Below are 27,905 nucleotides of genomic sequence, written 5' to 3' on the forward strand. Positions count from 1 at the left end.
TTAAAAAAAATACGAACACACAAACATATAACTTATGTTTTCGCTAGTTATAATAAAAAATTCAAATCAAAATTTTTTTTCTCAAAATACATACATATATACCCTTAATTATTATTTTTAAAATAATTGTTAAATATAAAATTTAAAAATAAAATATATATACACAAAAGTTTTTAAACTAACGATTAAAGATAATTATTTTTTAAATAACAATTAAAAATAAATTATTTATAAAATAATTAATTTTAAAAATAATAATTAAAAGTAAAGTTTTAAAATATAAATACAAAAGAGATATTCTCTTTGTATATTTTATTGTTATAAATAAAAAATACTAATGTACAAAATAATAAATAAAGTGGAAAATAATATGATTTCATAGCTTAAATCTGATGAGTATATAGAGTGGCGCAACCATCAAGCCTTGGTTGATCCCAAGTTGAAGTTCTACTCTTCCTCGGTGTCTCTGTCTGCTACTATGTAGTTCCTATTCAAAGACTCTCACTTCAGCTTTCACGTTTCAAGGTTCTATCTCGTCTCAATCTCATTTTTTGTTGTTTTTTTTTTCCCTCACTTCCCCTTCATAATTTTTTTTTTAAACATGATAAATATTTTGAATTGGATAAAACCCACTTAAAGTAAAGGAATTCAACTTTTTCAATGATTTCAACAAGCTAGGGTTTTGATTAGGAAAAAAATATTGTCACCTAAAAATCTATTTGGAGTCAAATTCTTTGTCATTACATACTGCGTGAGTGTTGTTACTATTGCCCCCTTCCTAGCTTATTCGTTTCTCTGCGTAGTTAATCAACCTTTTTACCGTCTTTACTTTGCCAATGATTTAGCGCAGGACCTTAAGTGGGAGATAGGTCATCTAGATTCTTTTTCGTATTAAGGATTTTTCTTTGAAGGCTGTGATCTCATGGAGCCTGACAGGTATACATTCCTTCTTAATCAGTTATTTATCTATTGAAAACAAAATTAAAATTGTATATTTACCCGCGAATTATAATATCTGAACCTTGGCAATAACATTAGCATACCTAACGTGTGGGCAGTTTTTGTTGTTGGTATTGCCAATTCTATTTTGTGTGCAGTTATGGATCATTAGTTATGATATCTTAACCTGCTTGCTTTTGTTCAACTTGTCGTTTTAAACTAAATTCTAATGACCATGATCATGATCATGGAACCATGGAACCATGGATGTCTTTTCTAATTTAATGCTTTGAGATATGTGTGGTACCGATTACTGATTCGAGATTAACTTAGTTGGCCTTTTTTGAATATTTGTTTGTTGCTATACTGCTTCTTTCATTAAAGTGAGATTGTGAACCTTTGACTTCCTCTTGTTATACTGGCTTGCAAATTTGCAATGAATTGGTGGAATTTGTATCGAGTAACCACATTAGATTAGCTTCTATGCCCTTAGTCTCGCACCCCATCATGTTATTAAGTCGATAATTGGACATATCATACAAATTGTCAGCTTAATTAAGACCTCATTTTTTTCTGTTTAGGAAAAAACATCTACTGTGATATCTAGCTTGACATTGTTGTGCTGTTACTACAGCTGTACATACAGAACCTATAATGGTTGTTGGTAAAGATAATTGAATGATTTTTCTTTATGATTTTTTACATATTACAGTTACGTGTTTCATAATATTCAATATCGTTTCACCAGGTTAAATTCCCCAACCACATTTGAGATGCCATTGGAGGTTTTGGGCCACGACTTGCAGTTTTCTCAGGTATTATACTGTTTTTAAAGCACGTGTTTGGAGGGTGCTTCAAGGAGGGTGTTCTTTTCTGCAAATGCCCATTGAACATTAGTTTTGTGACCTTACTAGGCATCCAAAACTTTTTTCCTTTTAGAAAACTCTGGGCTCTGTTAGTGTTATGCAGTGAATGATATTAATCACAATGAGCAATTAATTTGGTAAGATGAAGTTAGTGCATCAAGGCCACTCAATGTGGACTAGAGACTTCTACACTCTGTTTTATTTGTAAGTATTCCCAAAATATTTGGAAGAAAAAAAAACCACTAGTTAGAATTAGGGCATATGCAGTAGAAATGAGACCTGCATTGTAAATTTTTGAAATGATGACTGACTAAAGTGACATGTGCCTACAAATTATTACATGTTATTTACTGAGATCTTCTCTTGTTGTTCTGCTTGTAGAGTGTAGACGTCAACTACTGATTTTGTTGAAATTGATCATATATTTGAAATGTTTGCTGTTTTTTTTTGCGAATGTTTCTACTCTGACAATTCAATCTTTTCTTTTATAGGATCCCAATTCCAAGCACTTGGGGACTACAGTATGGGATGCATCACTTGTGTTTGCTAAGTTTCTTGTAAGTTATGTGTGCATCTCACATGTTCTGGAATGTCCTTTTAGCCTTTTCATAAATGAAAAAAATTATTAGATCCTTACTGTATTTTTTTTCTAACTTTTGAAATTAGCTCATTCATTCAATATTCTTTAGGTTCTCAATTATTAAAGCATATATGATGTGCACCCTGTAATTTGCTATGTACATGAAAAACTAGCGGTGCAGACTTGACGGATAAGCCTTGGACTTGAACTTATTCTTGAAACTGCGAATGAATAAAATTTTACGTGAATGCATATAAATCACCCTTTTTGGTATAGCTCTTTGCTTTTAAAATGTAAGGGGAAGTTTGGAAGACGAAAGTTAGTGACATGATCTTAAGTTTACATTAGATCCTTTGACAGTGAACTAGGTCATGAAGCTCTTTAAATATTGATTTTAGTTTCCATTACCTAGTAATAGAGTAATATGACTATATTACCTTTATATTATTTCAGGAACGGAATTGCAGAAGGGGGAGATTTTCCCCAGCTAAACTTAAAGGAAAACGTGTAATTGAACTAGGAGCTGGCTGTGGTGTTTCTGGTTTTGGTGAGTTTTAAAATTGTTGTTAAAAATCTGTCCATTGAATCAATGTACTTTGCTATATTCACTCCTTTTTGAAACTGGTCTACTTTTACCCTATTTTCAGTACTTAGGTTTGGGGGTGATGCCTAGTCTGATATGCAGTTCCATTGCAGGCATGGCTTTGCTGGGGTGTGATGTTATAGTGACAGACCAAAAAGAGGTTTTGCCATTGTTGGAGAGAAATGTTGAGCGTAATATTTCAAGGGTCATGCAAAAGAATCCTGGTTTGATTTGATACTTTTGAACCATCGTCATTGCCATTTGCTTTATGTATTTATTTATTTTAAATTCTTTATATCTTGTTGTACTTGTCTCTGGTTATTCTGTCTGCGGATTTAAAGATAGTATTTGACTTGGAAATCAATTGTTTTTAGAGACATTTGGTTCAATCAAGGTCGCTGAACTTCAGTGGGGAGACGAGAGTCACATTAAGGCTGTGGGTCCTCCATTTGACTACATTATTGGTACTGATGTTGTAAGTGTATATCCTTTCTGCTAGCAATGTGGAAGTGAATATCCCTTAAAAGCTAACTCATTAACAATATCCCAAATTAATTCCTAAAATTACAATCTCTAATCAATTTACTTCTTAAAATTACAAAAATGTGATTTTAATCCCTGATATTTGTTAACATTGGTCATCTTAACCGTTACTCAATTTAATCCTAGAAGTTTTACAAATATCATTTTAAGTAATAAATTTATATTAGTTGTAATTTCAAGGATTAAATTGACTAGTGCCACTGGAAACTAATTTGGTATGTATAGTAATCACAAATTGAATGTCATTTTGTTTCTGTTTGATTTGGTGTATTTCTTTGAAGGTTTATGTAGACCATCTATTGGAACCTCTATTACAGACAATACTTGCTTTATCTGGACCTAGGACTACAATTGTGGTTTGTTTTTCTACTCCTCTATTAAATTATGCACATATTTCTTACAGTAACTTGTATAATTCACTTGTTTATTATTTTGTTTTGAATTTGTTCATGAAGTTGGGGTATGAAATCCGCTCTACAAGTGTCCATGAGAAGATGCTTCAGATGTGGAAAAGAAACTTCGACGTGAAGACTGTGTCGAAGTCCAAGGTAAGCTATATGTTCCAATGAGTTACGTTTATCGCTGTATATATGTCTTGAATTAGCTATACTTTTTTCAGTCAAAGTTAACGAATAGGTGAGTTTGGTTAACTAGTACCGAAGCTTCAATTTGTGCAGATGGATGAGACATTTCAACATCCAAGTATTCAACTCTTCATCATGGGATTTAAACATTCAGCAGAGTGCACAGAAAACTCTGGTGAGGCCACTGTTGAAAAAGTTGATGTGGAAACTGTTGTGGAGGATAAAAGCAGTGAGGGAAATGTTGTAGTAGAAGAAGGATCTGGTCTCGTTGAAGAAAATGTTGATGACCAAAATAAGCCTATTTCGCAAAATGCAAAGCTCAGTGAGTGGGAAGCAAGAAGGTATGGAGCTATGGCTGCAAGGATTTTGCGAGATGTAAAAATATCCTGATTTTGAGAGTTGCTCTGGGAAATTTAGTCGTGGCAAAAATATTATGATAGTCGTAGCAATGCTTGAACTTTATGTTTGGTATTTTTTTTTTAAATATGATCCATGTATTTTAGTTGTTAATTTTGGTTCCTTTGTTTACTTAATGTTCAATATTTAATACTGTCATCACACTGTAACATTATTCATATGAAGTACTACGTAGAAAAAAACAAACTAGCATTTCAAAGTCCTAATTTATTTTTGTCATGTATTCACACAAGCCCAATTTGTGAGAGAATCTGTGATTAGATCCATACAAACTATGCTTTTGACATGGAAACCTCAAGTACAAATTTCCTTTAGCTATGATCTAATCAACGTGAAAGTTCTTTTAAATTACTTTCTGAATGACAGCAGAGGAGACACTGTATGGTGGAGACGGTGTCCCCACTAAATAGCTTTGTGATGCAACATAAAGAGAGAAAAAGTACAAACAATTATAATCGAATATAAATGATTAGGATATGTTAGTCTTTAAAAAAGTTGAACAATCTATCAGAGCTCCGTGATTTAATTTATCTTTGGATCAAAATACGGTAATCAGAAAATATTTGCCTGGTACATTTTGCTTTTGCAAAACTTCTACCAGCTGATTCCGTAGGTTTCGTTTGGAAGGAGCTAGTTTCTTGCTTTTCTCCACAGCATCCAAAAGATAAAACATGTATTAGGTCACGTCGCGTAAAATTAATTAACGAGTATGCAAGTACAAGTACTTCAAAGATTATCTGATACCATACTTTTGTAGTGTAAAGAAAAAGAAAGGAAGCAGGACAAAATAGTGAGTATCAACCAATTATAACTTTATCAGTGTTAAGAAATATTATCTGAAAAATTATGTTTTAAGGATGTTGTGTTCATTAGAAAAAGTAATTATGTTTTCAAAAGAGCTGGTTTGAATAAACTGTGGAAAAAATAAGGAGTGAGAGAAGGACAATTTGAATGAAGGAAACTGATTCTTGTGGCAGAAAACAAGTCATAAAAAGACAGATAGGTGATCATGAATTGCAGTGATGAAAGGAGGGTCATGTCATGAGATTAACGTGATAGACCACACAACAGATATATAACTGCTAACTTATCAATCAAGGCAAAGGTAGAAGAAGAAGAAGAAGGACCATGAAATTGCATGCTGTCAAGAGTGTCAACACCACCAAATCATTATCCCTTCCTTTGACTCCTTCTTTTTCTTAGCTATGGCTAGTCATTTTTCTGCCACCCCATTGGCCACCACGTTCCAAAATTTCAAAGTAGGGAACCAATATTCACCAACCTCATCAAACAAACGGAAATTTATGATCCATTGGTAAATGTAAATACAAATATAGTTTCATTGTTTAATCTGACACAAGTTATTATGCAGCTAGCAAGTGAGAGAAAACAAAAGAAAGGTCAACGTATATATTTTCCCTTATGATAATGCACTTGGAAACTAAAATCTAGCAGTTTTCAATTTGTTATCTGCATGGAGTGATTGATTCAGGCTTGGTTACTGTTAAAGGAGCGTGCATGCACGTGTGGCTGAGTCTCAGCCACCTTGTCACGGGAATCAGAACACAAAAGTTCTAATCTTAGTGAAAATGAGAGCATATTAATTATAAGGGCAGATTAGATTAATAATAATTAATTCATGTAATATCAACATTAAAAAAATGAAATGATTGACACTAATAATACAGAAATTAGTTACGACGTTGCATAATCTTGTCCTCACTCTATGGACCAGGAGGATATCCTTGTCCATCGTATCTCAGTGTAGTTAGGACCTCTTTGACTTTTTCCTTTCTTTTCCTTCTATTTCAACTTTTTCTAACCCTCATTTTCATTTTCTTTTTCACCCTGAATTACTCAGCTTTGAAGTTTTCATGTGTTGCTTTTGTTTGAATGTAATGTGAAGAGGATTCCAGACACTACAAGAAGATATTAATAAAAATAATATTCCCTTGTCACATCAGACATCATAATCATATACCAACCAAACTTGGTGAACTAAAACCTAGCCTACCTCGTGACTCCTATTACTTGTTTGCTTCATTATTCTTCCAAGTATTCATTCATCCTTCAAACAAAACCAAAACCAAAATTTCAGAGACAAAATATACATCGTACGTGTCTTTGTACTGAATCATTGTTGCTTTAACTATGATTTCTGATAAGAATATGCGTGTATTTATGATAGTTGTAGAATGTGTGTTTAACACATGTTAATCAGATCATATAATTGAGTGGTACGCAAATGACAAGATATAGTTTATAGTATTCTATCTATCAGCACCAGTGTGGGAGGAATTTTAAAATTATAATCAAGTGCAAAGGAAAAGGTACAATATTAATAAATGGATATTGTTGCTACACTTATGGAGACGATTATAACCTATACAACGTTGAAAAAAGGGTAGCATCATTTGCTGTTTTAGAGTCAATTAATCATGCAGAAGACTATGACACTTGTTCTTTCAACTTGCATGATTATGAATATAGTACGATTTTAATTTTGATTTATTTGTACAAACTTTTAACATATATAATTTAATCTAAGATGCCATTCATTGACTTCAATAGATAAACTTCTCTCATATAATTGAGACCACAGTAACAAAATGATTGATTTCATCTTTATATTAATATTAAAAACGCAACATTCAACCTTATACAAATACAACTTATAATAAGACCTTTTTTTATCATTTGAAAAGAACTAAGAAACTTATTCAGTAATAATAGATGTATACAAAATTTTCCTATTACTATATATCTCAATGGAAGATTTTTTATTTTTCTTACACAGAGTGGATGGTTGAAACAATGTGTTCTTGAATCTAAAGTCTTCTTATAACTATATAAAAACCATTGTCAACATAGGTTGATCAACCTCCAAAATGTGAAAATGGATGGAGTTTGACTAACTATCGTTTTGTGAAAGTCATTAATCTGGAAAAACGAAAAATAAAATAAAATATTTCTTAAGAAACTTATCATAAAAATAACCACGCGGTAATATATTTATATATATAGTTACAGCAAATAATTGAATCAAATTAATAACATGAAACCTTTCACGTGATGAATGATTAATTACTATTTGTATAAACAATTCACATGTTTGTCCATGGTTTGTCGTGAGATGATGACCCATTAGCATTATTCAAAATCTTCACTTGGAAAGAAACAGACAAATGAAGCCTCGTCATTTTCTTTAAGACTTCAAATTAAAGTCCTTACTAATTAATTTTTTGTTAATGTGTAAAAGAAAAAACAATGACCTAGAGGTCTATTGTAGCTATAGCATGTGCCTGTAATGAGTGTATTTGCTACAACATATAGTTCTGAAAAAAAAAGTGCTTATAAAGATGTGAAAAACTTCATGAACTTGTGATGTGATGAACAAATATCTTATGTTTTTAGGTTGAAAAGGTAGAAGAAAATTGAATGTATTTATATGTGTGTGTGTGGTGTATGATAAAATAAAAGAAATGATTGACTTTATGATATAGGGATGAACATATTTAGAAGGTGAAAAGTTTGATTTGTTGATATGAAGGCAATGATTGTGCCATAATTGATAGATAGAAGTCAACTATAATTGGTAGTGTAAGAAGCACTAAAAAAAGTAGTATGTATGACTAGAAATGAGAACAAAATGCAGGCATTATATGCAGATAATAAGGTAATTACCAAAAGAGATAGCAACTTTAGAGGCAGCATATGTATCTTCCTAAATAATCCTTGTCTGCCAAAGGAGATTATCATATTGCTTTATTAATTCTTTTGATAATTCTACTTTATGGCACCCACTAGGACACTTTTCCTCTTGTCTACATTCAATGATTCAAGTAAAATCAATTCACAAAAACTACTCATCCAACCTACCAACAACATTTTCACACACAATAAAAAAAAAAAAATATATATATATATATATATATATATATATATATTTATTTATTTATTGGAAATTTTATTGTAAGAATAAATCAGAGAGGTCTAATAATTTCGAGGTATAAGTTGTTCACATAAAAAACTTACACCGCTAAAAAAATTTATATTAAATGAATTTTTTTTTTACAAATTTGTTAGAAAAATTTACAAAATTTTTTTTTCTACTATTTTTTCTAAGAATCTTAATTAGTAGGTAACTTTTTCGTGTATAATTATTTTTTATAAAATTATAAAATTCGTAAGTATTTTCTACAAAATTTGTTATAAAAAGTATTTTATATAAAAATATTTTGCAAAAAAAATTGACAGCAAAATTTCAAAGTATTTCTTACAAAAGAAATTTCAAAACAAAATTAGCAGGAAATATAGTTTTTTTACTGTGCTAACAATATTTTAAGAACTTGTACTCATACAAGCTATCTTATAAGTGTGACTTGGATCATACGTGAGTTGGACTTCACAAGAGGTTTCTACCACAATATAGAACATACTACCAACAAAAATCATCGATTTTAATATATATCATTATTGAACATTTTTCCTAAGATAAACCAGGGAAGTTCACCACCTTAAGATATGAGTTATTTATATAAGAGACATGATACATGTTCAACATATAACACTAAGGTTTAATATTTATAAGACTTTCATTTATATATCAATATACGAAAATGTCTTATTGACAATCAATTTTAATATCAAAAGTTGTTAGTTATTGTATTGACCAATTTAAATATCAATTTACAAAATAAAAAAATAGTGGTTACTAAAATAATGACTATATTATGAATAAAAAATTATAATTGGTATTAAAATTTAGTTACCAAGATTTTAACTACTAACAGAAATTTGTCACTAAACATTAACTATTAAGGTTTGTACTACCAAAGGATTTTGTTTCTAAATTAGTTTCTAATTAATTAGTGACCAATTTAACGACAAATTATAATTTTTATTCATAATATTGACTATTTTAGTGAATAATAATTTTTTGTTTTGTAATTTAATATATTAATTGGTCATTATAATAGCAACTTTTAGTCAATGAAATTGATTGTTAACCAGACTTATAGTCAATAATAAAATATTATGATCTCAGTTTACTTTTAGTTTTTAATTTCGAAATACAATGTGTGTGTGTTTAATCATAATAAGGTATTTTTTTTTCTTCTAAATGAATACTCATATCTGATATAATGATTAACTATACCAAAATGACACATAAGACTACCCAGTAGAATGCATTGCTTTAGTTGTAAAGAATATCGTGTAAAACAAAATAAGCATATATCTTTTGTGCACATATTTAATTAATTGATGTTATAATAATTAAGTGAATATATAAAATTAAATATTGGTTGGGTGGTACAATTAGGAAGTGATACAAGAGTTTCAACATAAATTTTGATATTATTTTAATAAGTTTGTGAGGTTAAATTTTAATATCATTTTTATAAATATATGTACAATTAACTGAATCTTAGAAAACTATTTTAAAATGAAACCTACATATCTTGTTTATGAGAAATTCAGATGAAATTTGTGATTACATATTTAGAAAGAAAAGTATTAATTTGGTTGAAGAGGATCCATAGTATTATGTGTGTTGGTGTAGGACGTAGGGTGATGAATAATATGAAGCATTGTGAGGGTGTAGGGTAGGGTGTTTTAGGTCGCTATTCCTATTATGTAACGTGAGGTTCCCCGGTGGGAATGATACAGTGTGGCACAAAATATCTGAGACAATAATATTATTGCTCCTCAAAACCATGGCTAGCTAGGTATATGTATGAATATGATGTTTTGTCACTAAAAAAAATGGTGTACTTCATTAGTCAATCCAAAACAATGAATCTAATGCCAAAGAATCTCATTCATTTCATTGGCCCCATGCAACTCTCAAACGTTATCATCATTCTCATCTCTAACATTTATTAACATGGATCATGCAACCATCTTAATTACCCTTCTTTACTTTTTTTTTCCTCCTATGTCATTTCATTCATTTAAATATGTTTTTTTTCGTTAACTTTGAGTGAATTTTAGAATTAGTTCATTTCGAAATTTTGGATCAATTTAGTCATTCATTTCTTGAAATATGTAGATTTAGTTCTTTTAATCAAATTTTGTTAGGTTTATTTGTTGTTTCATACGCATTTCAGGATTGATTGTATTTAATTTGTTTATACTGTTTGACACATTTTTGTTTTAATGTTAAGTCAAATACTATTATGAAACGCGCTTGAAATAACAAATAAACTTAACAAAATTTGATTAAAAGGACTAAATCCACATATTTCAAAAGATGAAGGATTCCAAAATTTTTTGAAAGTTAAGGGACCAAAATCATATTTAACCCTTTAAATTAACGGTACAGATAATTGTAAATCTCATTTTACAATTCAAAATTTTAAAATTATATTAAATTTAAAGTTCATATTTTTTAACGTAATATCAAAATTATTTAAAAATTTATTCAAATAAAATTTATTATTTATTAATTCTATAATTATATATATTAATGTAAAAAAGTGTGTTAGAGATTCTATTTCTATATACTTGGGACACTATTTAATCGGCCAATAATATAAATCCATGTGTTGTTTCATGTTTCAAAACTATTTACTCTAGCTCGAACTCATTTGTATTCAATACACAAAAAGTTCAAAACGGAACATTATGTTTAAAAAATATTTCAGTAGTTAGTAATCGTTATAGTATCTTTATTTAGCAAACTAAAGTTCTTTATTTATTTTATTTGATTTCATAATCTATAATGTTAATTTCCATTAAATTAGGATTTGAAACTAGAGTATCAAAATTTGTAGTTAATTATAGGAAATACCTAAAGAAATGTTTTGTCCTATTTATGTCTACCTTAGGTTTATGGTGTACCAACGATACACGCACTCAATAATTTCTTTTATATAAGAAGTGTAGGAATTTTCCAAATTTTAAAATTTAAACTTCTGTGAATTGATTTTATGCAGATTTGTTTTACTGTATCCTTGGGTTTGATTCATCAGCAGCAGCACCCTTTTTCTTCATTGGTCTCTATACTTATTTATTGTATTTCTTTGAATTTCAAACCCTCCTTTTTTTCTATTTTTTTTCTCTCTCTCTTTAATTTATTGGCTGCTGCAGAAGTGTGGAAGCCAGAGAGAATCCAGTCTGATCCATCCATGCACCAAGACTCTGAGCCTAATTTTCCAAATGCAGTTAATTAAGTGTGAAATCTCTGAGTTTTTTCATTTTTTTTTCACACATAAATCTAAAAATCGAATTCAAAAGCAACGTGTTTTGAAGGGTCCAAACTCCTTTTATTCAATCAACTCATGTCGATTTAATTCAAACCCAATAGTTTCATGAATATATTCAGGTGATGGGGTTTAATAATATTTTGATCTAATTAATCGATTCCAAATTCTTTGCATCCCATTATTAGCTAGCCTTTTACCTTTTTGAAAAGTTTCAACGCAAATTAGTATGAAATAAATAACATTAAAAAATATTAAATAACGAAATAATTAAAAGCAGAAGAAAACTAAGACCATCTTCACATTGGTCCTAGTGTTTGGAAAGTGTCACAATTCTGGTAGCTGTACCCATCAACTCATTAGTCCTCTCTTCTGTGTTGTCTTTCTTTCTGTATTGCAAACATTGGATGCTTTCTCTTTAGAGAAGACGAACAACAGAGTTAATGTGTGACTTCAACATTTCAAATTCAAATCACTACCCTTCTTAAATATTAATTAATTAATTATTAACACTGCGTGGAAATTTAAACTAAACTAATTCTAAATTTTAATCTTCTCTCCATGCTTTCATTTGACTTCTCTCTCTCTCTCTCACTCACACACAGTGTTTCAGATGATAAAATAATATTTTTTTTGAACTGTACAAAACCAGGGTCTCTTATTTATAAGGCACAAGCACTACCCACCAAATCTTCATTCAGATCAGAAAGTGAGAGTTTGGAAAATTTTCAGGGAATACTCAAAAGAAAAGAGATATGGGAAGAGCTCCATGTTGTGACAAAGCAAGTGTTAAGAAAGGGCCATGGTCACCAGAAGAAGACACAAAGCTAAAGGACTACATAGAGAAAAATGGAACTGGAGGGAATTGGATTGCTCTTCCTCAGAAAGCTGGTAACTCAATAAATGTTATCATTTTATGAAAACAAACAAAAAAATGCTTGAATAATGTGTTTATATATTCCTACACCCTCTTTCTAATTGTTTGATTCCAAAATAGGTCTTAAGAGATGTGGGAAGAGTTGCAGATTGAGATGGCTCAACTATCTCAGACCCAACATTAAGCATGGAGATTTCTCGGATGAAGAAGACAGAATAATTTGCAGCCTCTATGTTAACATTGGAAGCAGGTATAGTAGTTCATTATACTAACATTTTAATGTAAAACTAAAACAGTTATTTTTACCATTTTCTGACCAATCTATTCTGCAATCGATGACCTACATGTTATGTGACATACTTTTAAGAAATGGGAGAAAAAGGGCAACATACTTTTTTCAGAAAACCATGGTTGTTGTTGTTGTTGTTCATAATCTGCCTATAGTAATCCACATGCATGCCGAGTTTTGATCCAACACTGTCATCCACTATGTCTAATTAAGATATTAATTGAGTAAATAATTTTCCTCGGTGGAAACTTGATAACATAATCCACTAGAGTTGGTCTACTGTGACAGATTTGTACCTAATTTTCATGTATATTTATTAACAAACAGGTGGTCAATTATAGCTGCTCAGTTACCAGGAAGAACAGACAATGATATCAAGAACTACTGGAACACCAAGTTGAAGAAAAAGCTCATGGGGTTGCTTCCTCTTTCCCATCACACAAAACAACCTTCATTTCCATCATCTAACCTTCAAAACCCTTCTCCTTCGTCTCACCAACTGTACGGAGAGTACGGCACCTACATCCCAGTCACAGGCATGGAACATCTCGTTACCCTTCCTTATGAAAGCACAACAACCTCAGTTTCTCAAACCTTGTACCAAAACCAAGACAACATGGGCGGCGTTAATCCCATGCAATGCTATTACCCTGTGAGTGATAGCATGGTGATGTTTGGAAGCGAAGGAAGTTGCAGTTCCTCCGACGGAAGCTGCACACAGGGAAGAGAAATGAAGCAAGAAGAAATCGGGTACCACAGCTACAATAACCATAACTTGATGCTGAGTTACAACACTAACGATGGAGATAAATCATCATGTGTGGGAGGGTTGTTGGGGCAAACGCTAACAGCGTTGGATTATGATCTTGAGGATATTAAGCAACTGATTAGTAGCAGTAGCAGCAGTTTGAATAATAATAATAATAATAATGTTGATGAAAACAAGGGAGAAGAGAAGGCGATGTACTGCTGCTACTACTAGTGACTGCAACTGATGATGATGATGATGACTGACTACTGGTAAAAGATATGATGATGGAGGAAGAAGGGTATGTTGGTGTGGCAAAGATTCAGGATATTGATGACATTTTCTGGGGCTCTGTGTTCTTTGATTAAATGAAACATTTCTTGTTTTGACAGTACATGGTAAAAGTTTCTTTATATTTTGTGCATATCTTCTCGGAAGTGGTGATGATGATTACGAAGACGATGATGTTAGATTTTTGTTGAGTATGTATATGAAAAAACTATTGAAGTGATTCAATATCTTTCTCTTCTTAATTATTTGCTATAAATATTATTGATCTTTATCTTCTCGATGAGAATTTGTGACTTGTTATGTCAGAAACTGCATTATTGAGCTGAGCACTCCGTTGAAGAATCTTTTGCAAAGTCTGAGTGAAGATGGCTACGTTAACAACGAAAACCTCAAATTTCTTGGCATTAATAATAAAACGAAAGCGATGAAATATGGGCAACAGAAGAAAAGAAAGACTATTAGGTTAGGGAAAAATTTTGTTGTCTTCTGTGCAAGTGTGGGTGCTGAGACCCGTAACACTAACTTCAAATTATCGAATAAATTATTACCCGTTTTCAATGAGTTGTTTTTATTCAGTCTCACGACAACAAAGGCAGCAAAAAACATGAAACTTGTTTCCTACGTGGTTCCTGCGAAACGGAAGCCATTGTTGACAAATTCACCCTCATTTTTAACTCTACCTTATTTACAAACATGCTCATTGTTCTTCATTTTTCTTCTTTCTTGAAATTCTATAAAACTAGTAGCAGAACACAGGTTTCTTTTGACTTTTGTAATCATTCATTTCATAGTTATATCGAGCGTTTTTTTATTATTACACATTTAATATATATCCCTCCAATCAGTTTTAATTTAGTTCTTACAAATGGATTATTAATTACTTTTTATATATACTTATTATCAGATCATTTTCTGCATAAGTTTTAAAACATTAGAGTGTGAACAATATACATGAAGATTAGAAACAATATATTTTTCGTCCATGATTCGTTCACGTTTTACGTTAACTTTATGTCAATTTTATGATACTATAATAGCAATAGATGACAGATACCAAATTCAAAACGATATAAGGAATCTCATTGAAAATACTTTTGTAAAGACTTTCCCATATTATTAGCATAAAATATTCATTAACTTTATTAATAATTTTTTTCCTTTATAAGACGTTGCACTCAAACCAAACTTAATAATACCTTTCGGTAAAAGAGTAAAATAAAAGTAAATGGCAAATTACATAAGCAATTTTTTCTTTTTATTTTGCCAGTGAGATTTATCTGAGTGATTGATTTTACTATTTTATATAATATAATTAAAATCATCTCAAGAATCAACGGTCAAACTAACGAAAAATTAAGATCATATAAGTGGAACAAAAAATCACGTATTAAATATAAATGGACCCCATGCACATGAACCCTCCCCTAGCTGTTGCTATTCCTTTTGTTTTTAATTTAGAAAAGAAAATGAAGATAATGAAATAACAAAATCACTCTCCACAAAAGTACTTTTATTTATATCATATTATCGTCTTTATAGGTTGTCTATCGCTCTCAACGTATAGTATAATATATATAGCATGAATGATATTTGTAAAAGCACTTCCAAAGAAGAAAGATAATGTTCTTTTCCAAACATAGCCTGTGTTTAGAAACAATACAGATATTAAAGGTTAGATTTCTTTTTTTAATTACTACAATTATTAACATATTTTTCTATTCACAATACATTCTATGTGTAAATCATGCTTAATGAATAGAGTTTTTAACAACTTGTTATTGTTTAAAGTTAACAAAAGAAGTTATTCGTGTATAAACTTAGTGTTTTTTTTTTTTAATTGGAAGTTGACTTATGGTTGTAATTATAATAACATTTTTTTTATTATTTCAAATTCTTTTATTTTGAAAAGGTTGTTACAGATAAAAGACCAAAAAGGGTTATCTTATTAAATGACTATTTGAAAAAAAAAAACTTAAACAAACTAGTTATGAGATAATTATAATGATTTTAGTTAATCTATATTTGTGTATCGTATACTAACATTTTTAAAAAATAAAAATTAAAGATACTTATTAATTTTGTTAATGACTAATCTATCCAATAATTTCATTTTTAGTGTTTTTATTTTATTTTTGTAATTTATGAGATTTAAGTGCTAAATCGTAATTAAAGAATAATGAGAAGTTTAATTATCTTAATAAGTGGTTTTATGATTTACTTTTATCTCATAAAGTAAATTTGTAAAGATAAAGTTTTTACTTATTTATATATTATACTTTAAACTTATATATAGGTAAGATCTTCATAACATGATATAATTGTGATTTCACTTTCTTCTATTTTAAACAAAAGAGAAGGATCTACTGAGAACATAATCAATTAAGAAACTTATGTCAGGTTGAAGTTTCATCAATTTTAAACTAAGATATTAGAGTCGAATATAACATAAAAAAAAAAATACAAGAGAAGGATTGGTCAACCTCAACTAATGGTAATATGTATATACAGGAACTATTAACATGAAGCCATAAAAAAATATTAACAAAAATTAATAGAAAGTAATTAATTCTTTTATTTATTTAGTGACAGGTCTTAATTAATAATTTTGGATAATTAAAATAATATTTTAAATTAAGTGTAATTATAATTTATTTCACACATTACAAGGTAGTGCGAACAACTTTTTTTTTCTTTCATACACATATATACCGTATTATCCTTATTTGTATGCGATAAAATGACAAAAAGTTGTTATATTTATTAAAGATTAAATATGTTTTTATTTTTAAAGTTTTGGTGAAAATTAAAATTAAAATTAATTTATCAGGAACCAATTTAGTTTTCTATCTTTAAAAATGTATAAATTTAGTTTTTTTAACTCAATTTTATTAAGTTTATTTAAGGTTTCAAATGTTATGTTTATTTGATTAATATTAAAGTTAAAATGTGTTAAACAAGTTAAACAATTTAAATGCGTTTGAAACCTTAAATAAAACTAACAAACTTTAATTAAAAAGACTAAATTCATATATTTTTAAAATTAAAAATAGATTGAATCAAAGTTTTAAAAATAAAATAATTCTAATTTTTAAGAAAAGTTAAAAGAATCAAAACTATATTAACCTCGTTCCTTATATCAACCTATTATAACACTTTTAAAAGAAAAAAAATACTAAAAGTTGTGAAACTCGAGTTGAAAAACTAAAATTACTCCAAATTCTGGTAAAACCCCCTTGGCTTTTACTCGTTGTTTGTGAAAATATAAGATAAAAGGAATTGAGTTGATGAATTTTTTCGTATCTAGTTTACTACAAAATATTTTGATTAATATAGTTACATTTTAATATAATTCACTTATTTTTTCACTTATTTTTATTCTGGTATATCCAATAAATTTCACATTGTTCAAGAGTTGAGGTCACGAAGTTTAAATACTCTTATTTCTCTTCTCCTCTGAGATATCTTTTAAGAACAAAACTGTGACGGAGTTCAAATATTCCAAAACAAACAATATTTAAAAATACATAAATTATTCCTAGTGATGACTGCCGGATGAATTTTGGTCAAAATTGGAGCATTCCCAAAAACTAAGAAGCCATACTCCTTTTCTTCTTATTTGTGTGATTTAAATAACATACTGTATGTCATTTCTCTCTACTTTGTTCAGAAAATGAGAATTAGAGGAATATGTTGGGTGATTCCAAAGGCATTGGGGATTGCAGAGAAGAGGAACATCATAAGATGGTGTAAGCGACAAAAGAAGTGGATGCAAGACATAACACATTTTTCTTTAAATTAAGAGTAACAGGTTTTGTGGTGTGGTGGAATCCTCATTGGGAACCCAATCGAAAAGGTTCCAAAAAAACAAGATCCCCAAGATTTGTGTCAGACTTTGCACTTCCTCTATTTTCAAATCACAAACACAGTACTCACACACACACACACACTAATGCACTTTTCAATCCACTCTCTTGTCACCTTTACACTATTTCTAACTCTTTTTTTCTTTTTATCACTCTTTTAAATATCTAAACATAAACAACCTGATTCAATTAAGTAATTCATACATGAAATGAATTTCAAGATATTTAACTGAAAAAAATGCATAAAGATTCATTTCTAAAGCATGTATAGATATATAGAAAAATAAATTATTTATATCAAATGTTTTGTAATAATATCTTTTTTTATTACTTATATTTCAATGACTTCAAAAATATGTTTTCTCGTTTTTTTACATTTTTTTTTTGTTATGTTTTAGTGATTTGGTATTACATAATTGCAAAGTAGTGACAATTATTGATAAATAGTATATATTTATGTATGTACTTCTTTAAAGATTAAATGACAATTACAAGTACGAAGATGAGGATAAATCTATTTTTTAATTATAAGTATGAGGTTGAATATTGTAACATTTTATTTCACTTTTTGCGGATTTTCATTCGTAATAAATTATGAGCACATAAACCACTAATAAATTACGATAAGATATGTAAATATTTAATTTCTCACATTTTCACTCTAGAAGTTAGTAAGTGGTGTATTGCATTTACATTGTTAGTTTTTGTTGTTAGAATACTAATTTAACTTTTATGAAGAAATATTTTCTACCAAATTTATATATTTTTCTTAAAATATAAAGTCAAAATGTACGACTAAGCAATAATGTGACACATAGTATCTAATTATGTAGGGTACCCCTCTAAGGAGGAGACTGGGTGACCACAAAATCTGAAGGGATGACCATACGCACACGCCACTACCTCCATAGATGGGTCCATTAAATACAAAATAAGATTAGAGATGTTATGTATGTATTGTTTATATAATTAAATTTAAATATAAAATTTAAAAAGAAAAATCATTGATCTTATATATTCATTGTATAAAATTGAGTCAGAGTAGGAATATATAATGAAACTAAAGTATAGTTTATATCTTGTTATCTAGTTACGACACTTTGTGATTTTGGAACTTTGGTGAACTAATAGTTATAATTTCTTTTGTTTTTCTTCAAAGATTATCACAAATTTTAATTAGAATGATGATTGATTATCTGAAAATCATAAATTGTGAAATATATGTTACAATAACTTCCTAGTAGATAATGTTTTAACCTAACAAATGCTAGCCTACAATTTTTGAAAATGAATTTGTAAAGATTTTAATTCAAACTTGATTTTAAAATGCAACAACAAAAAACGAGGCAAATTGAAATGAAAATACTTACAAATAAAAGATGGCATGTACCAAAAACATGGGTAAACACGCAACCTCTTCCAATGTAATAATGATGATACAAAGGTTTTAATATACTTTGAAAGTTTGAGATGAAAGAATTAGAGTAGAAGAAGAGAAGAATAATCCTAATTAACATTAAATTAAATTAAATTAGATAATACAAGACAATTTTATGATTAACCAAAAAATTATTTCAAATTAACTATGAAATAACAATTTTTTTATTATCATCGAGGAGATGAACGCAGATAATTAATTTACTCAACACAAAAAAGTCGTATCAAGTAATGTCCAAGTTTGATACTCAATGAAAATATCATTCACCAAACTTTATTTACTTGTGATCGATATATATGTAATATAAAATTTCATAAATTAAAGTCACTTTTCGTGAAATAAAATTGAGAGAATAATGTAGCAATGTTGAGCATCAAATCACAGCATAAATCTTGACTAGTATTGATTCACATCATTTTCAGCGTTGCCAGACACTAATATAGGCTGCTACGTACGACACTCAGAACATAAGATAATCGCAATTCAATATTCCAAAAGTTAAAATATTTAAAACAGTATTAAATAAGTACTTTAAATTATTTAATTAAAGAGGTTTAATTAATATTATTTTGACTTATTTATCATACCACACTGACTTATTTTTGTGGGAAGATGAGAGTCAAAACACTAAAACTGAAATTCAAGGTGTGAAGCATAGATTCAACGAGGATATAACAAAGTGATTAAGATGTTCCATTTAATTTATTGAATTGATTAATGAATAATTAAGAAGTTATTAGTTGTGAAGCAAAGGGAAAAGGATTTACCTAACAGAATAGGTGTTTTAGGTCTTAACCTTCCAGGTGGTGGACTCTGATTGACTATTGTCTGCGACTATATATAGATATTGAATTATTTTATTTTTGTTTTGTTGGTTTTGAGAATATTTTCCACAAAAAGCAAGAGTTGAAATGTAATTACGTATGTTCATACGCATCGCTTAAAAAGCTAACCAAACACATTTTTGACTAACTAGTCCTTTCATATTTGTCTGACCATGACTTCCAACCAAACAACTCTACAATATTAATGCCTCCATTCTTTCCTTCACTACAATTCCCTATACACACACACATCTATATATGTATGTATATATGTATGTATATATATACATATATAAAATTAATTAGATGGTACCCACTTCCATTTAGATTTATTAGTTTGGTACCCGTTTTAAAAAAATGTGTCAATTGAGTCCCAACTTCAACAAAAAATTATTAACACCGTTAATGATATTGATGTTTAAAATGACTTACAAAATTATGTATTGATATTTATATAAAAATTTAGTAGTAAAAGCCATGAATTAAGTTAACGACTTTAGTAATTTTGTCTAAAAGGGACCTGATTAAGACACTTTTTCAAAAGTTGTGACTAAATTGACACATTTTTAAAAGCAGGTACCAAACTGATACATCTGATACATCTGAACGAGAGTGGTACTATTCGACTAATTAAACCTATATAATATATTTAGGGCTTAGGAGAGACATTCCTCAAATCGTAGCCCAGCCCACGAAACAGACCCAATTTCAGAATGTCTCGGCAAACAGAACAGGAAGAAACAACCTACAATTCATGATGCACAAAAATAATACAAACCCAAACAAAATGTATGCAGTGAACAAAATCAATTCACACGATTATCTATTGTATGCAACAGACCTAAACACGATTATGTACTTGCAAAGTCTTAACTGTATATGGGTAGCGCTAGAATGAATTGGAAGTTAAGAAAAATTGCTACCATCATCTGGTTAGTTTTGAAATTTCTTACTCAGTTCTTAGCTATTTTATCAAGACATAGTCTAAATCAATTTTTCATTCATTAATTAAGTGGTCGATAAATTCAATGATTATATTATATTAAGGAATGAAAAAATGAATTATAACAACTGTATCCAATTAAATTATAATGAATTGGGATGAGTTCAGTTTCTACTTTTTTATTACACAAATTAGTTCAATGGAATTAAACTATAATAGCGATAAATAATTAAAAAGTAGTCTTACATCTTTATTTTTTTCTTAGAAAAATACCTCAGTCAATAATTTTGTTACTTATAAGATAACAATAATAATTATAACTTTAATATAAATAATAATTCTTAAGATGCTTAAATATTGAACCAATAATCATAAAACTATTTTACAATTCGCAGATGTGTTTTCAAGCAATGATGTGAGATATCTAGTATTTAAGCAAATAGTATGTGGTATAAAATATTTGTTCATAATATTTATATGATTAACTATAAGATTATTTTCTTAACTAAATTAAATTATTATACAAATATTACTATCTATATATTTATTATATAATTAGGTTAGAATGAATTTTATTTCATTTCAAATCATATAAAGTAGTTACCCAAATCAATACTATAGGAAAAGTTTTTCACTCTTAACCCAACACTAGCAAAGGAGCCAATTGCAGAATATATACAAAACCGTTCTCACACATTATTACTTTCTAGAAAGCATGCTCTTATCACACATCCATTGCAAACGTAGAAGTCAACACAATCCTTATTTATTCTGGTCTCACAACATTATTCATCCTTGAAGGGAAGCTTAAAAAAAACACTACAGACTCTTCAGGAGCAAAGACCCAGTTAAAATCGGTGGAGATATGAAAATTTATCACACAAGAGCCGGGCCTGCAACAACAATCAGAAGACTTCATTGTAATAAACATGAGGAAACCCTTAACCCTAAACAAAGAGAGACAAAACAAATCGTATTTCGTAAAGAGTTGCATACAAGGGCTTGCACGGAAAATAAAGGCAACGGAATAGAAAATCAGAGTTTGTACCTGAAGGGGATATCTTAAGCCTAAGAAGAACTTTGAGTCACAGTTCCTATTCTTTTTAGATCAAAGATTTCAATCCAGTATCCATCAGGATCCTTGATAAATGCTATACCTTTCATTTTCCCTGCAGAAAATAATTCAAAAATAAAGAAAACTTCGCAGTGATATTTGAAGCAGTAGTAATGCTGGAAAAATCTCTACGCAATCAACAAAGTTCGGACATCTACCATCAACATTCAACATTTGTGCATCACTAGGCTACTAAAAAATTGCAGCCAACAATTGTCAGCCCAACTTCCAGATAACTGTGCAAGTAAAGTATGATCCATTTTCTTTAATCATTGCACTACCACAACAATCAGATCACAGTAGCACTAGCCACACAATAATACTTATTCCCTGTAGGTTTTCATTGTGATGCTGTACAGTTGTTCTTTCTGTGCTCCACCAATAAAGGGTCACATAATGCATCCGGCAACTCCAAGATGGCTTCAAAACACGGGATGTATTGGGGTGATGGCAATGATGACTCTGAGACAGAACAGAACAGTGTGTTGGTGCACGAACAGCAGCACTAGAAGAGGACAGATGATCATGGATACAAAACTGGTGGGAAGGATTCGCAGCATCATTTGAAGGTGCTGATCAAATAGGGTGTATGAAAAGGCAGACAAGTTTTAGTATTTCTAAGAAGCAGCAACTCAAACCAGCTGAACAGCTCTACCTCGCATTCATCAGCATGACGATGTCACAGTGCATTCCTTTCACTTGTGGTGCCAAAAGACTGATGACTTTTTTTCCAGGTTAGGCCTCTCCCAGCGGGGCCTCCTACTTGAACACGCAGGAGTTTTTCAACCAAGGCAAGGAAGCTTTTTCAACAAATTAAACGCATTTTTTGGATATTTACTTTCAATTCTAAGTAACCCCGACATGAATGACAGGTTGACAACTACAGAATCATGTACCATACCTAGCCTATTCAACTCAAACCCAAGCTTTTAAGATTAAATTTTACCACCAATATTCTAACTATTTTAATATTTCACACTCAGGTCATCCATTCACATCTCTAGAATTAAACATAGATGTCATCAAGCACACGAATCATACAGACCACAAAAAAAATATAATAATATATCATTCTGTATGGAACAAAAGCAATTATTGTTGTCCTGTATTGTACAACAGACATAAAATAAACAATTAATAGCTGTTGAAAATGACGATATATTCGAAAATGTACATGAGAACCACTAGAAAGTTAGTTGAAAACTAAAGAAATTTGTTACCGTCATCTGGTTTCTTAACAAACTCAACTCCCAGATTCTGAAATCTTTCACATGCCTTTACTGTGTCATCAACAGTTATGCCAATGTGTCCTGTAATCAGAAAGACAATTTCCTATCAGGATTCGATCCCCTATTTATCCACAAAAACAAAGAGTACTATAAATAAATATAGTAAATAGCCATGCAAATAAATAATCGCTTTACAGCCATATTAATGACATGAAAAGTAGCATAAAACATAGTCAGTAAATAGCAGTTAAAAATAATAATTGCAGACATGTCAATGACATGAAAACTAGGTCATCAAAGTGACCAGGAAGGATTAACTTTTTCAGTCCATCGGTATCCTCTTGGGGTACTGCACAGGAACTAAAAAGCAATGCAAAATTAAATTTAATGCCAATGATGAACATCCCCTCACGTGAACAATAACAGCTGTAACAGCTGGTAGGTACTAAATATGCATGTTGAAATTAAAAATAAAAAAATTAAAGTAAAGTGTACCTTGGGATAAAAAATAAATCTGACTCAGGTAACTCAAGACTCATGACATGTGATTTCGTTTTAAGAGCCTTTTGGTTAAATAGTTTTGTCCATTTATAATAGTTTAGAATTGTGATATTGAGCACTGCACATCACTTATACATTACATGTGATTTTTCATTGGCCTCTGAACCTTATGGTTCAACGTAATTAACAGTTAACAACTAAAAATTAGCTTGGCAATTCCCTATTTGAATGATTATTTGATAACCTAGAATCTAAAAAGAATGCAAATCATATTACTCAAAACAAATCCCGGAAATACCTCCCATTTAAAGTGTTGACAGAGAGAATAAGAATAGAACCTAAATATTATGATTGATATTGACTTGATATAATGTGACGAATTACAATGTGATAATAGGATCATAAAACCAAGAGAACTAAAACTAACCCTTTTTCTCTTCTAATCATAATCCTAATTAAAAAGGAAAACAATGAGATATGGAAATATGGTAGCCAATCCTAATAGATAGCGAGGAAATGCAGACACTAACAACATAAGATATTCAAAGGTATGCTAAAATAAAGATGATATTGGATATTTTCACAGGATCTAACATCGTTTAGTTACTATAAACATTTCAAAAGATGAAGACCAACGAAATTCATCATTTGATGAAATTAATGTCTATGTTGACATTTTTAAAAGAGCCAACAACTGTGCTAAGGTGTTCACGAGAATTTTTTAACAAAAGATGTTTACAACTCTGTATTTCATGAAACATGTTATCTCAAAGCATCATATACGGACCTAAACTTTGCAACTACAAGGGGCAAGAATGATAGCCAGGAATTAAGCTTCTTTTATGAGATAACAAACTGTAATCACCAATTGAAGTAAATAGCAAGGCTTTATAGCACAAATTGCACCGAGGCAATTACCAAATTAAATTAAATGAAATATCACACATACCAAAGCCGCGAGGTTCAGAATTGCCATTGTGGTATCCTTTGAACTCTGGATCACTTTCAGTACCCCAATTACTGTACATTATGTGATTGTTAGATAAGAGACGCTGGGATAAAGAAATAAACAAGTTTATATTCCTTACTGTGTCAGTTCAATTGTAGCCTTCTGAGAAAAGGTCCAAACCGTTTTATCAACTGGATTACTTGGAGCTTTTGACGTATCCTAAAAGTCAAAAAGTGCAAGAAAAATATCAAGAGCATATCCACAAAAATTAGAAAAACTGCGTATATAAGCTTAGAGAAAGTTGACAATAAGAATTATTTAGAGAAGATTTAATACTGGCATCACAGTATATACATAATCCACATCTAGTATTCCAATTAACAGGACTAAATTTTCACCCACAAATAGGTACAAAAATATATGTCATACCTCATAGCCCAAAAAGTACAGGCTGAACTTCATCTCCGGAAAATCCAGCCTCTTAAGCAAACTAAACCAACCAACAAACTGTCATCAGCATTCATAGCATTGACAACTGAAGAAAAAATTCAAAATAAAAAAGAATCCAGACAATATTTGCGAAAATATAAACAGACAAAGGAATTCGTTACACAAGGCACAATATTTTAGTTCAAATTTAATTTTAATAAAGTGTCATCATAAAGATCTTTATGGTGCCAATTAATAAAAATAATTTTAGATACGACTTTTAAACTAGTTATTATAGAAGGTAAAAACTCAAAAATATTTTGTAACTCAGAAACTGACACAGACACCGGACAATATGACACGTGTAATCTCCAAAATGTAGGACATGAGACACAAATTTATATATTACATCATGAATTATTTCAATTGACAATCAAGATGTATGTATTCAAAATCATGTATAAACATGGTTAGTCAAATATAGCAATTTAAACATATTGTCACCTAATACAAAAGTAATCTAATCCATCTATCAAAAATCCAAAAAGTGAAAAGAAGATATAATTCATAAGACATTTCATCACCTTCTTGATCACCGTTACCATTGAAAAGACACTTTAGCCTAGATTCATTTAAGACAAATTAACAATGTTAAAAAAAATTCACATTATCTATGATAGGAGAATAAATAAAAACATTCCTACTAATACAAATATAACATAAATATTCATTATTATATAGGATTGGTTCCTTATTTCTATAATCGTAATAGAAATTTACAAGTTTAAGACTTTTTAAAAAATGAGTGTATTTTGTCCTTGTTAACTTTGTGTTTGAGTCATGTCAGAATTATGTCACAAACCCAAAACAAATGTTTACTAAATTAAACACTTCACCTATACATGTCATATGCATGTTGGTGTCCCATGAGTGTTGGACATAGGACACCCCATTTAAGAGGTGTGTATGAGGTTCATAACTTCAAAGTCGCTCTTATTTTCTATCACCTCATTTATATTCTCTACCTACTTTTATTTCCTCTATCATTCAATAGCAAAGCTAATGTGACTCTTGGACTTGATGATAGTATGATTCTAATCAAATCCAATTAGATTTGCGAGTAAATATCCAAATTGGTCCATGAGAGTGATTTTATTAATAAGTCTCTCATTAAAACTTCATGCAAATAAATCCCTGAAAAATTTATCTGTTTGCATATAAGTCCTTCCACCTCAAATATAAAGAGAATTTGATATTTGGATATCAAATACCCTTAAAAGGACTTATACAAAACAAAATGGGTTTTCCGATGACCCATTTACATGTCAAGTTTAATCAGAGACGTATCAATTTTTATAGACCAATTTGGGTATTTACTCATAGTTTGGTAGAAGGTTATGCTCACTTTCAAGCACTGACGAAGAAATAAATGTATAACCAACATAAGAGAAGGTTGTATCCAAAAGAGAAAACTCACGACATGCCCAAGACGCGAGAATAGAAATCAAGGCTCACTTTGGGGTCTTTGATTCGGAACATCTACAATTGAAATCACAGTTAAGAAGTCAAAATGGAACCCCTGAAGCTAAATAATAGTAATAATGATAAGCATAAGGGTAAAACAACGCCTCACAGTTTGTTGCATAATGTAACCCTTGGTAGCTTCGTCCGGAGTTGTATGCAAACCGGGGTTGTTGGCGGGCGATTCCTTGGGTTCCGCAGCCATGGAGAAGAACCGCAATCGAGTCGGTTTCTAAAAAAAAAAAAAAATCGGGAGTGTTAACCATATAAGTATAAGACATGAGTGAGGTATTGATTGAAACAGGGATTTGGAACCTTGGTTTTGGGGGTGAGAGGGAAATAGGATGGGATTGAAAAAGGAGATAGAAGGGGTTGGGAATTGGCGATGAATCGGAGACGAGAAAGGCGAAGTAAGGAAGCTGTGGTTGCCATTTGTGGATTTCGTATTTATATGAGTAATTCAGAGAGAAAGAGAGAGAGAGAAAGGAAACTGTACCTTGAGATGTTGAAGTAGATGAGGATGAGACTGAACTAGAGACACGAGATTATGAACATAATTTTTTTTCTTGTGGTTATTTTATAGAGCATAATTTTAAATTACCTTACCATAAATGAATTTAACCACCATTTTTTTTCTCATATTATTTTGCCATATTTTTCTCATAAATTATAATATTGATGTGAGAGTGATGTGGTGTTATGGCTAACACACATTACTGTAGTGCGATGTGACTCTAGATAAGATATCAAATTAAGAAAATAAAATGTATGAAAAATATAAAAGACAATAATTCCAAAATTGATTGAGCATATATACGAGTGTTAAAGTGTTTATTTCCTTAAAGAGAAAAGAGTAGGTTTATAGAACAAGTTTGGAAGAGTTCACTTAGCATACGAGGATGAATGACTTCAATTTCACGGATTGGAGATGATGTTTTCCTAACTTTGAAACAAATTTTTATTTATGATGATGTAACACATATGAAAGATTTATAAATTTCATAAAATTACCAAAAAATAAAAAATATACTAATTAGGATTGAAATGTATGGTTTTACCCAGTCCATATTTTCCATGCACAGAAAAGTAGTATTTGTTAATTTGACAAATACATTTGAAGAAAAGAAAAATAGAAATTCTAATACCTTAAAATTGCATGCAATCTATCCAAG

The 27,905-nt window shown here is 30.0% G+C and overlaps 3 protein-coding genes across 8 annotated transcripts; 2 read left to right on the forward strand and 1 right to left on the reverse strand.

The window, feature by feature from the left end:
- Nucleotides 1-382: 382 nt before the first annotated feature.
- LOC114168510 (protein N-lysine methyltransferase METTL21A) lies at nt 383-4,718 on the forward strand. Of its 5 annotated transcripts, none has more exons than XM_028053352.1 (11): nt 409-525; nt 846-936; nt 1,521-1,603; nt 1,688-1,754; nt 2,297-2,362; nt 2,839-2,932; nt 3,082-3,192; nt 3,343-3,443; nt 3,793-3,867; nt 3,967-4,059; nt 4,189-4,718. In XM_028053352.1, exons 4-11 carry the CDS (start codon nt 1,713-1,715, stop codon nt 4,483-4,485), a joined length of 879 nt encoding a protein of 292 aa, XP_027909153.1. In that variant the 5' UTR covers nt 409-525; nt 846-936; nt 1,521-1,603; nt 1,688-1,712; the 3' UTR covers nt 4,486-4,718. The 5 variants fall into 5 exon arrangements, with proteins under 5 accessions (XP_027909151.1, XP_027909153.1, XP_027909152.1 ...); XM_028053353.1 differs by having other exon boundaries at nt 419-525; nt 851-936; XM_028053355.1 differs by having other exon boundaries at nt 419-525; nt 851-936; nt 1,521-1,596.
- Nucleotides 4,719-12,370: 7,652 nt separating this feature from the next.
- LOC114168731 (transcription factor RAX2-like) lies at nt 12,371-14,164 on the forward strand. Its single transcript, XM_028053644.1, has 3 exons — nt 12,371-12,608; nt 12,715-12,844; nt 13,211-14,164. The coding sequence occupies exons 1-3, from the start codon at nt 12,473-12,475 to the stop codon at nt 13,863-13,865; spliced, it is 921 nt and encodes a 306-aa protein (XP_027909445.1). The 5' UTR covers nt 12,371-12,472; the 3' UTR covers nt 13,866-14,164.
- A 7,439-nt stretch (nt 14,165-21,603) lies between these two features.
- On the reverse strand, nt 21,604-27,379 carry LOC114170033 (lactoylglutathione lyase). Of its 2 annotated transcripts, none has more exons than XM_028055501.1 (9): nt 27,230-27,379; nt 26,846-26,965; nt 26,690-26,751; nt 25,213-25,273; nt 24,923-25,002; nt 24,784-24,854; nt 23,325-23,414; nt 22,039-22,159; nt 21,604-21,883 (listed from the first exon to the last, which is right to left on the reverse strand). In XM_028055501.1, exons 2-8 carry the CDS (start codon nt 26,936-26,938, stop codon nt 22,059-22,061), a joined length of 558 nt encoding a protein of 185 aa, XP_027911302.1. In that variant the 5' UTR covers nt 26,939-26,965; nt 27,230-27,379; the 3' UTR covers nt 21,604-21,883; nt 22,039-22,058. The 2 variants fall into 2 exon arrangements, with proteins under 2 accessions (XP_027911302.1, XP_027911301.1); XM_028055500.1 differs by having other exon boundaries at nt 27,049-27,237.
- Between the last annotated feature and the right edge of the window lie 526 nt (nt 27,380-27,905).

Source organism: Vigna unguiculata, chromosome 11, assembly GCF_004118075.2.
Source record: "Vigna unguiculata cultivar IT97K-499-35 chromosome 11, ASM411807v1, whole genome shotgun sequence".
NCBI lineage: Eukaryota > Viridiplantae > Streptophyta > Magnoliopsida > Fabales > Fabaceae > Vigna > Vigna unguiculata.

Excerpts from the sequence above, each read along its gene's own strand:
- LOC114168510 (XM_028053350.1), top strand. Across the intron at positions 2,933-3,081 it reads CTGTGGTGTTTCTGGTTTTG|GCATGGCTTTGCTGGGGTGT; the intron begins GTGAGTTTTAAA and ends GTTCCATTGCAG. Across the intron at positions 3,868-3,966 it reads GACCTAGGACTACAATTGTG|TTGGGGTATGAAATCCGCTC; the intron begins GTTTGTTTTTCT and ends TTGTTCATGAAG.
- LOC114168731 (XM_028053644.1), top strand. The coding sequence starts at position 12,473 with ATGGGAAGAGCTCCATGTTGTGACAAAGCAAGTGTTAAGAAAGGGCCA. Across the intron at positions 12,609-12,714 it reads TGCTCTTCCTCAGAAAGCTG|GTCTTAAGAGATGTGGGAAG; the intron begins GTAACTCAATAA and ends ATTCCAAAATAG. Across the intron at positions 12,845-13,210 it reads TATGTTAACATTGGAAGCAG|GTGGTCAATTATAGCTGCTC; the intron begins GTATAGTAGTTC and ends ATTAACAAACAG.
- LOC114170033 (XM_028055500.1), bottom strand. The coding sequence starts at position 27,165 with ATGGCAACCACAGCTTCCTTACTTCGCCTTTCTCGTCTCCGATTCATC. Across the intron at positions 26,752-26,845 it reads GTTACATTATGCAACAAACT|ATGTTCCGAATCAAAGACCC; the intron begins GTGAGGCGTTGT and ends TTTCAATTGTAG. Across the intron at positions 23,415-24,783 it reads TTCTGAACCTCGCGGCTTTG|GACACATTGGCATAACTGTT; the intron begins GTATGTGTGATA and ends TTCTGATTACAG.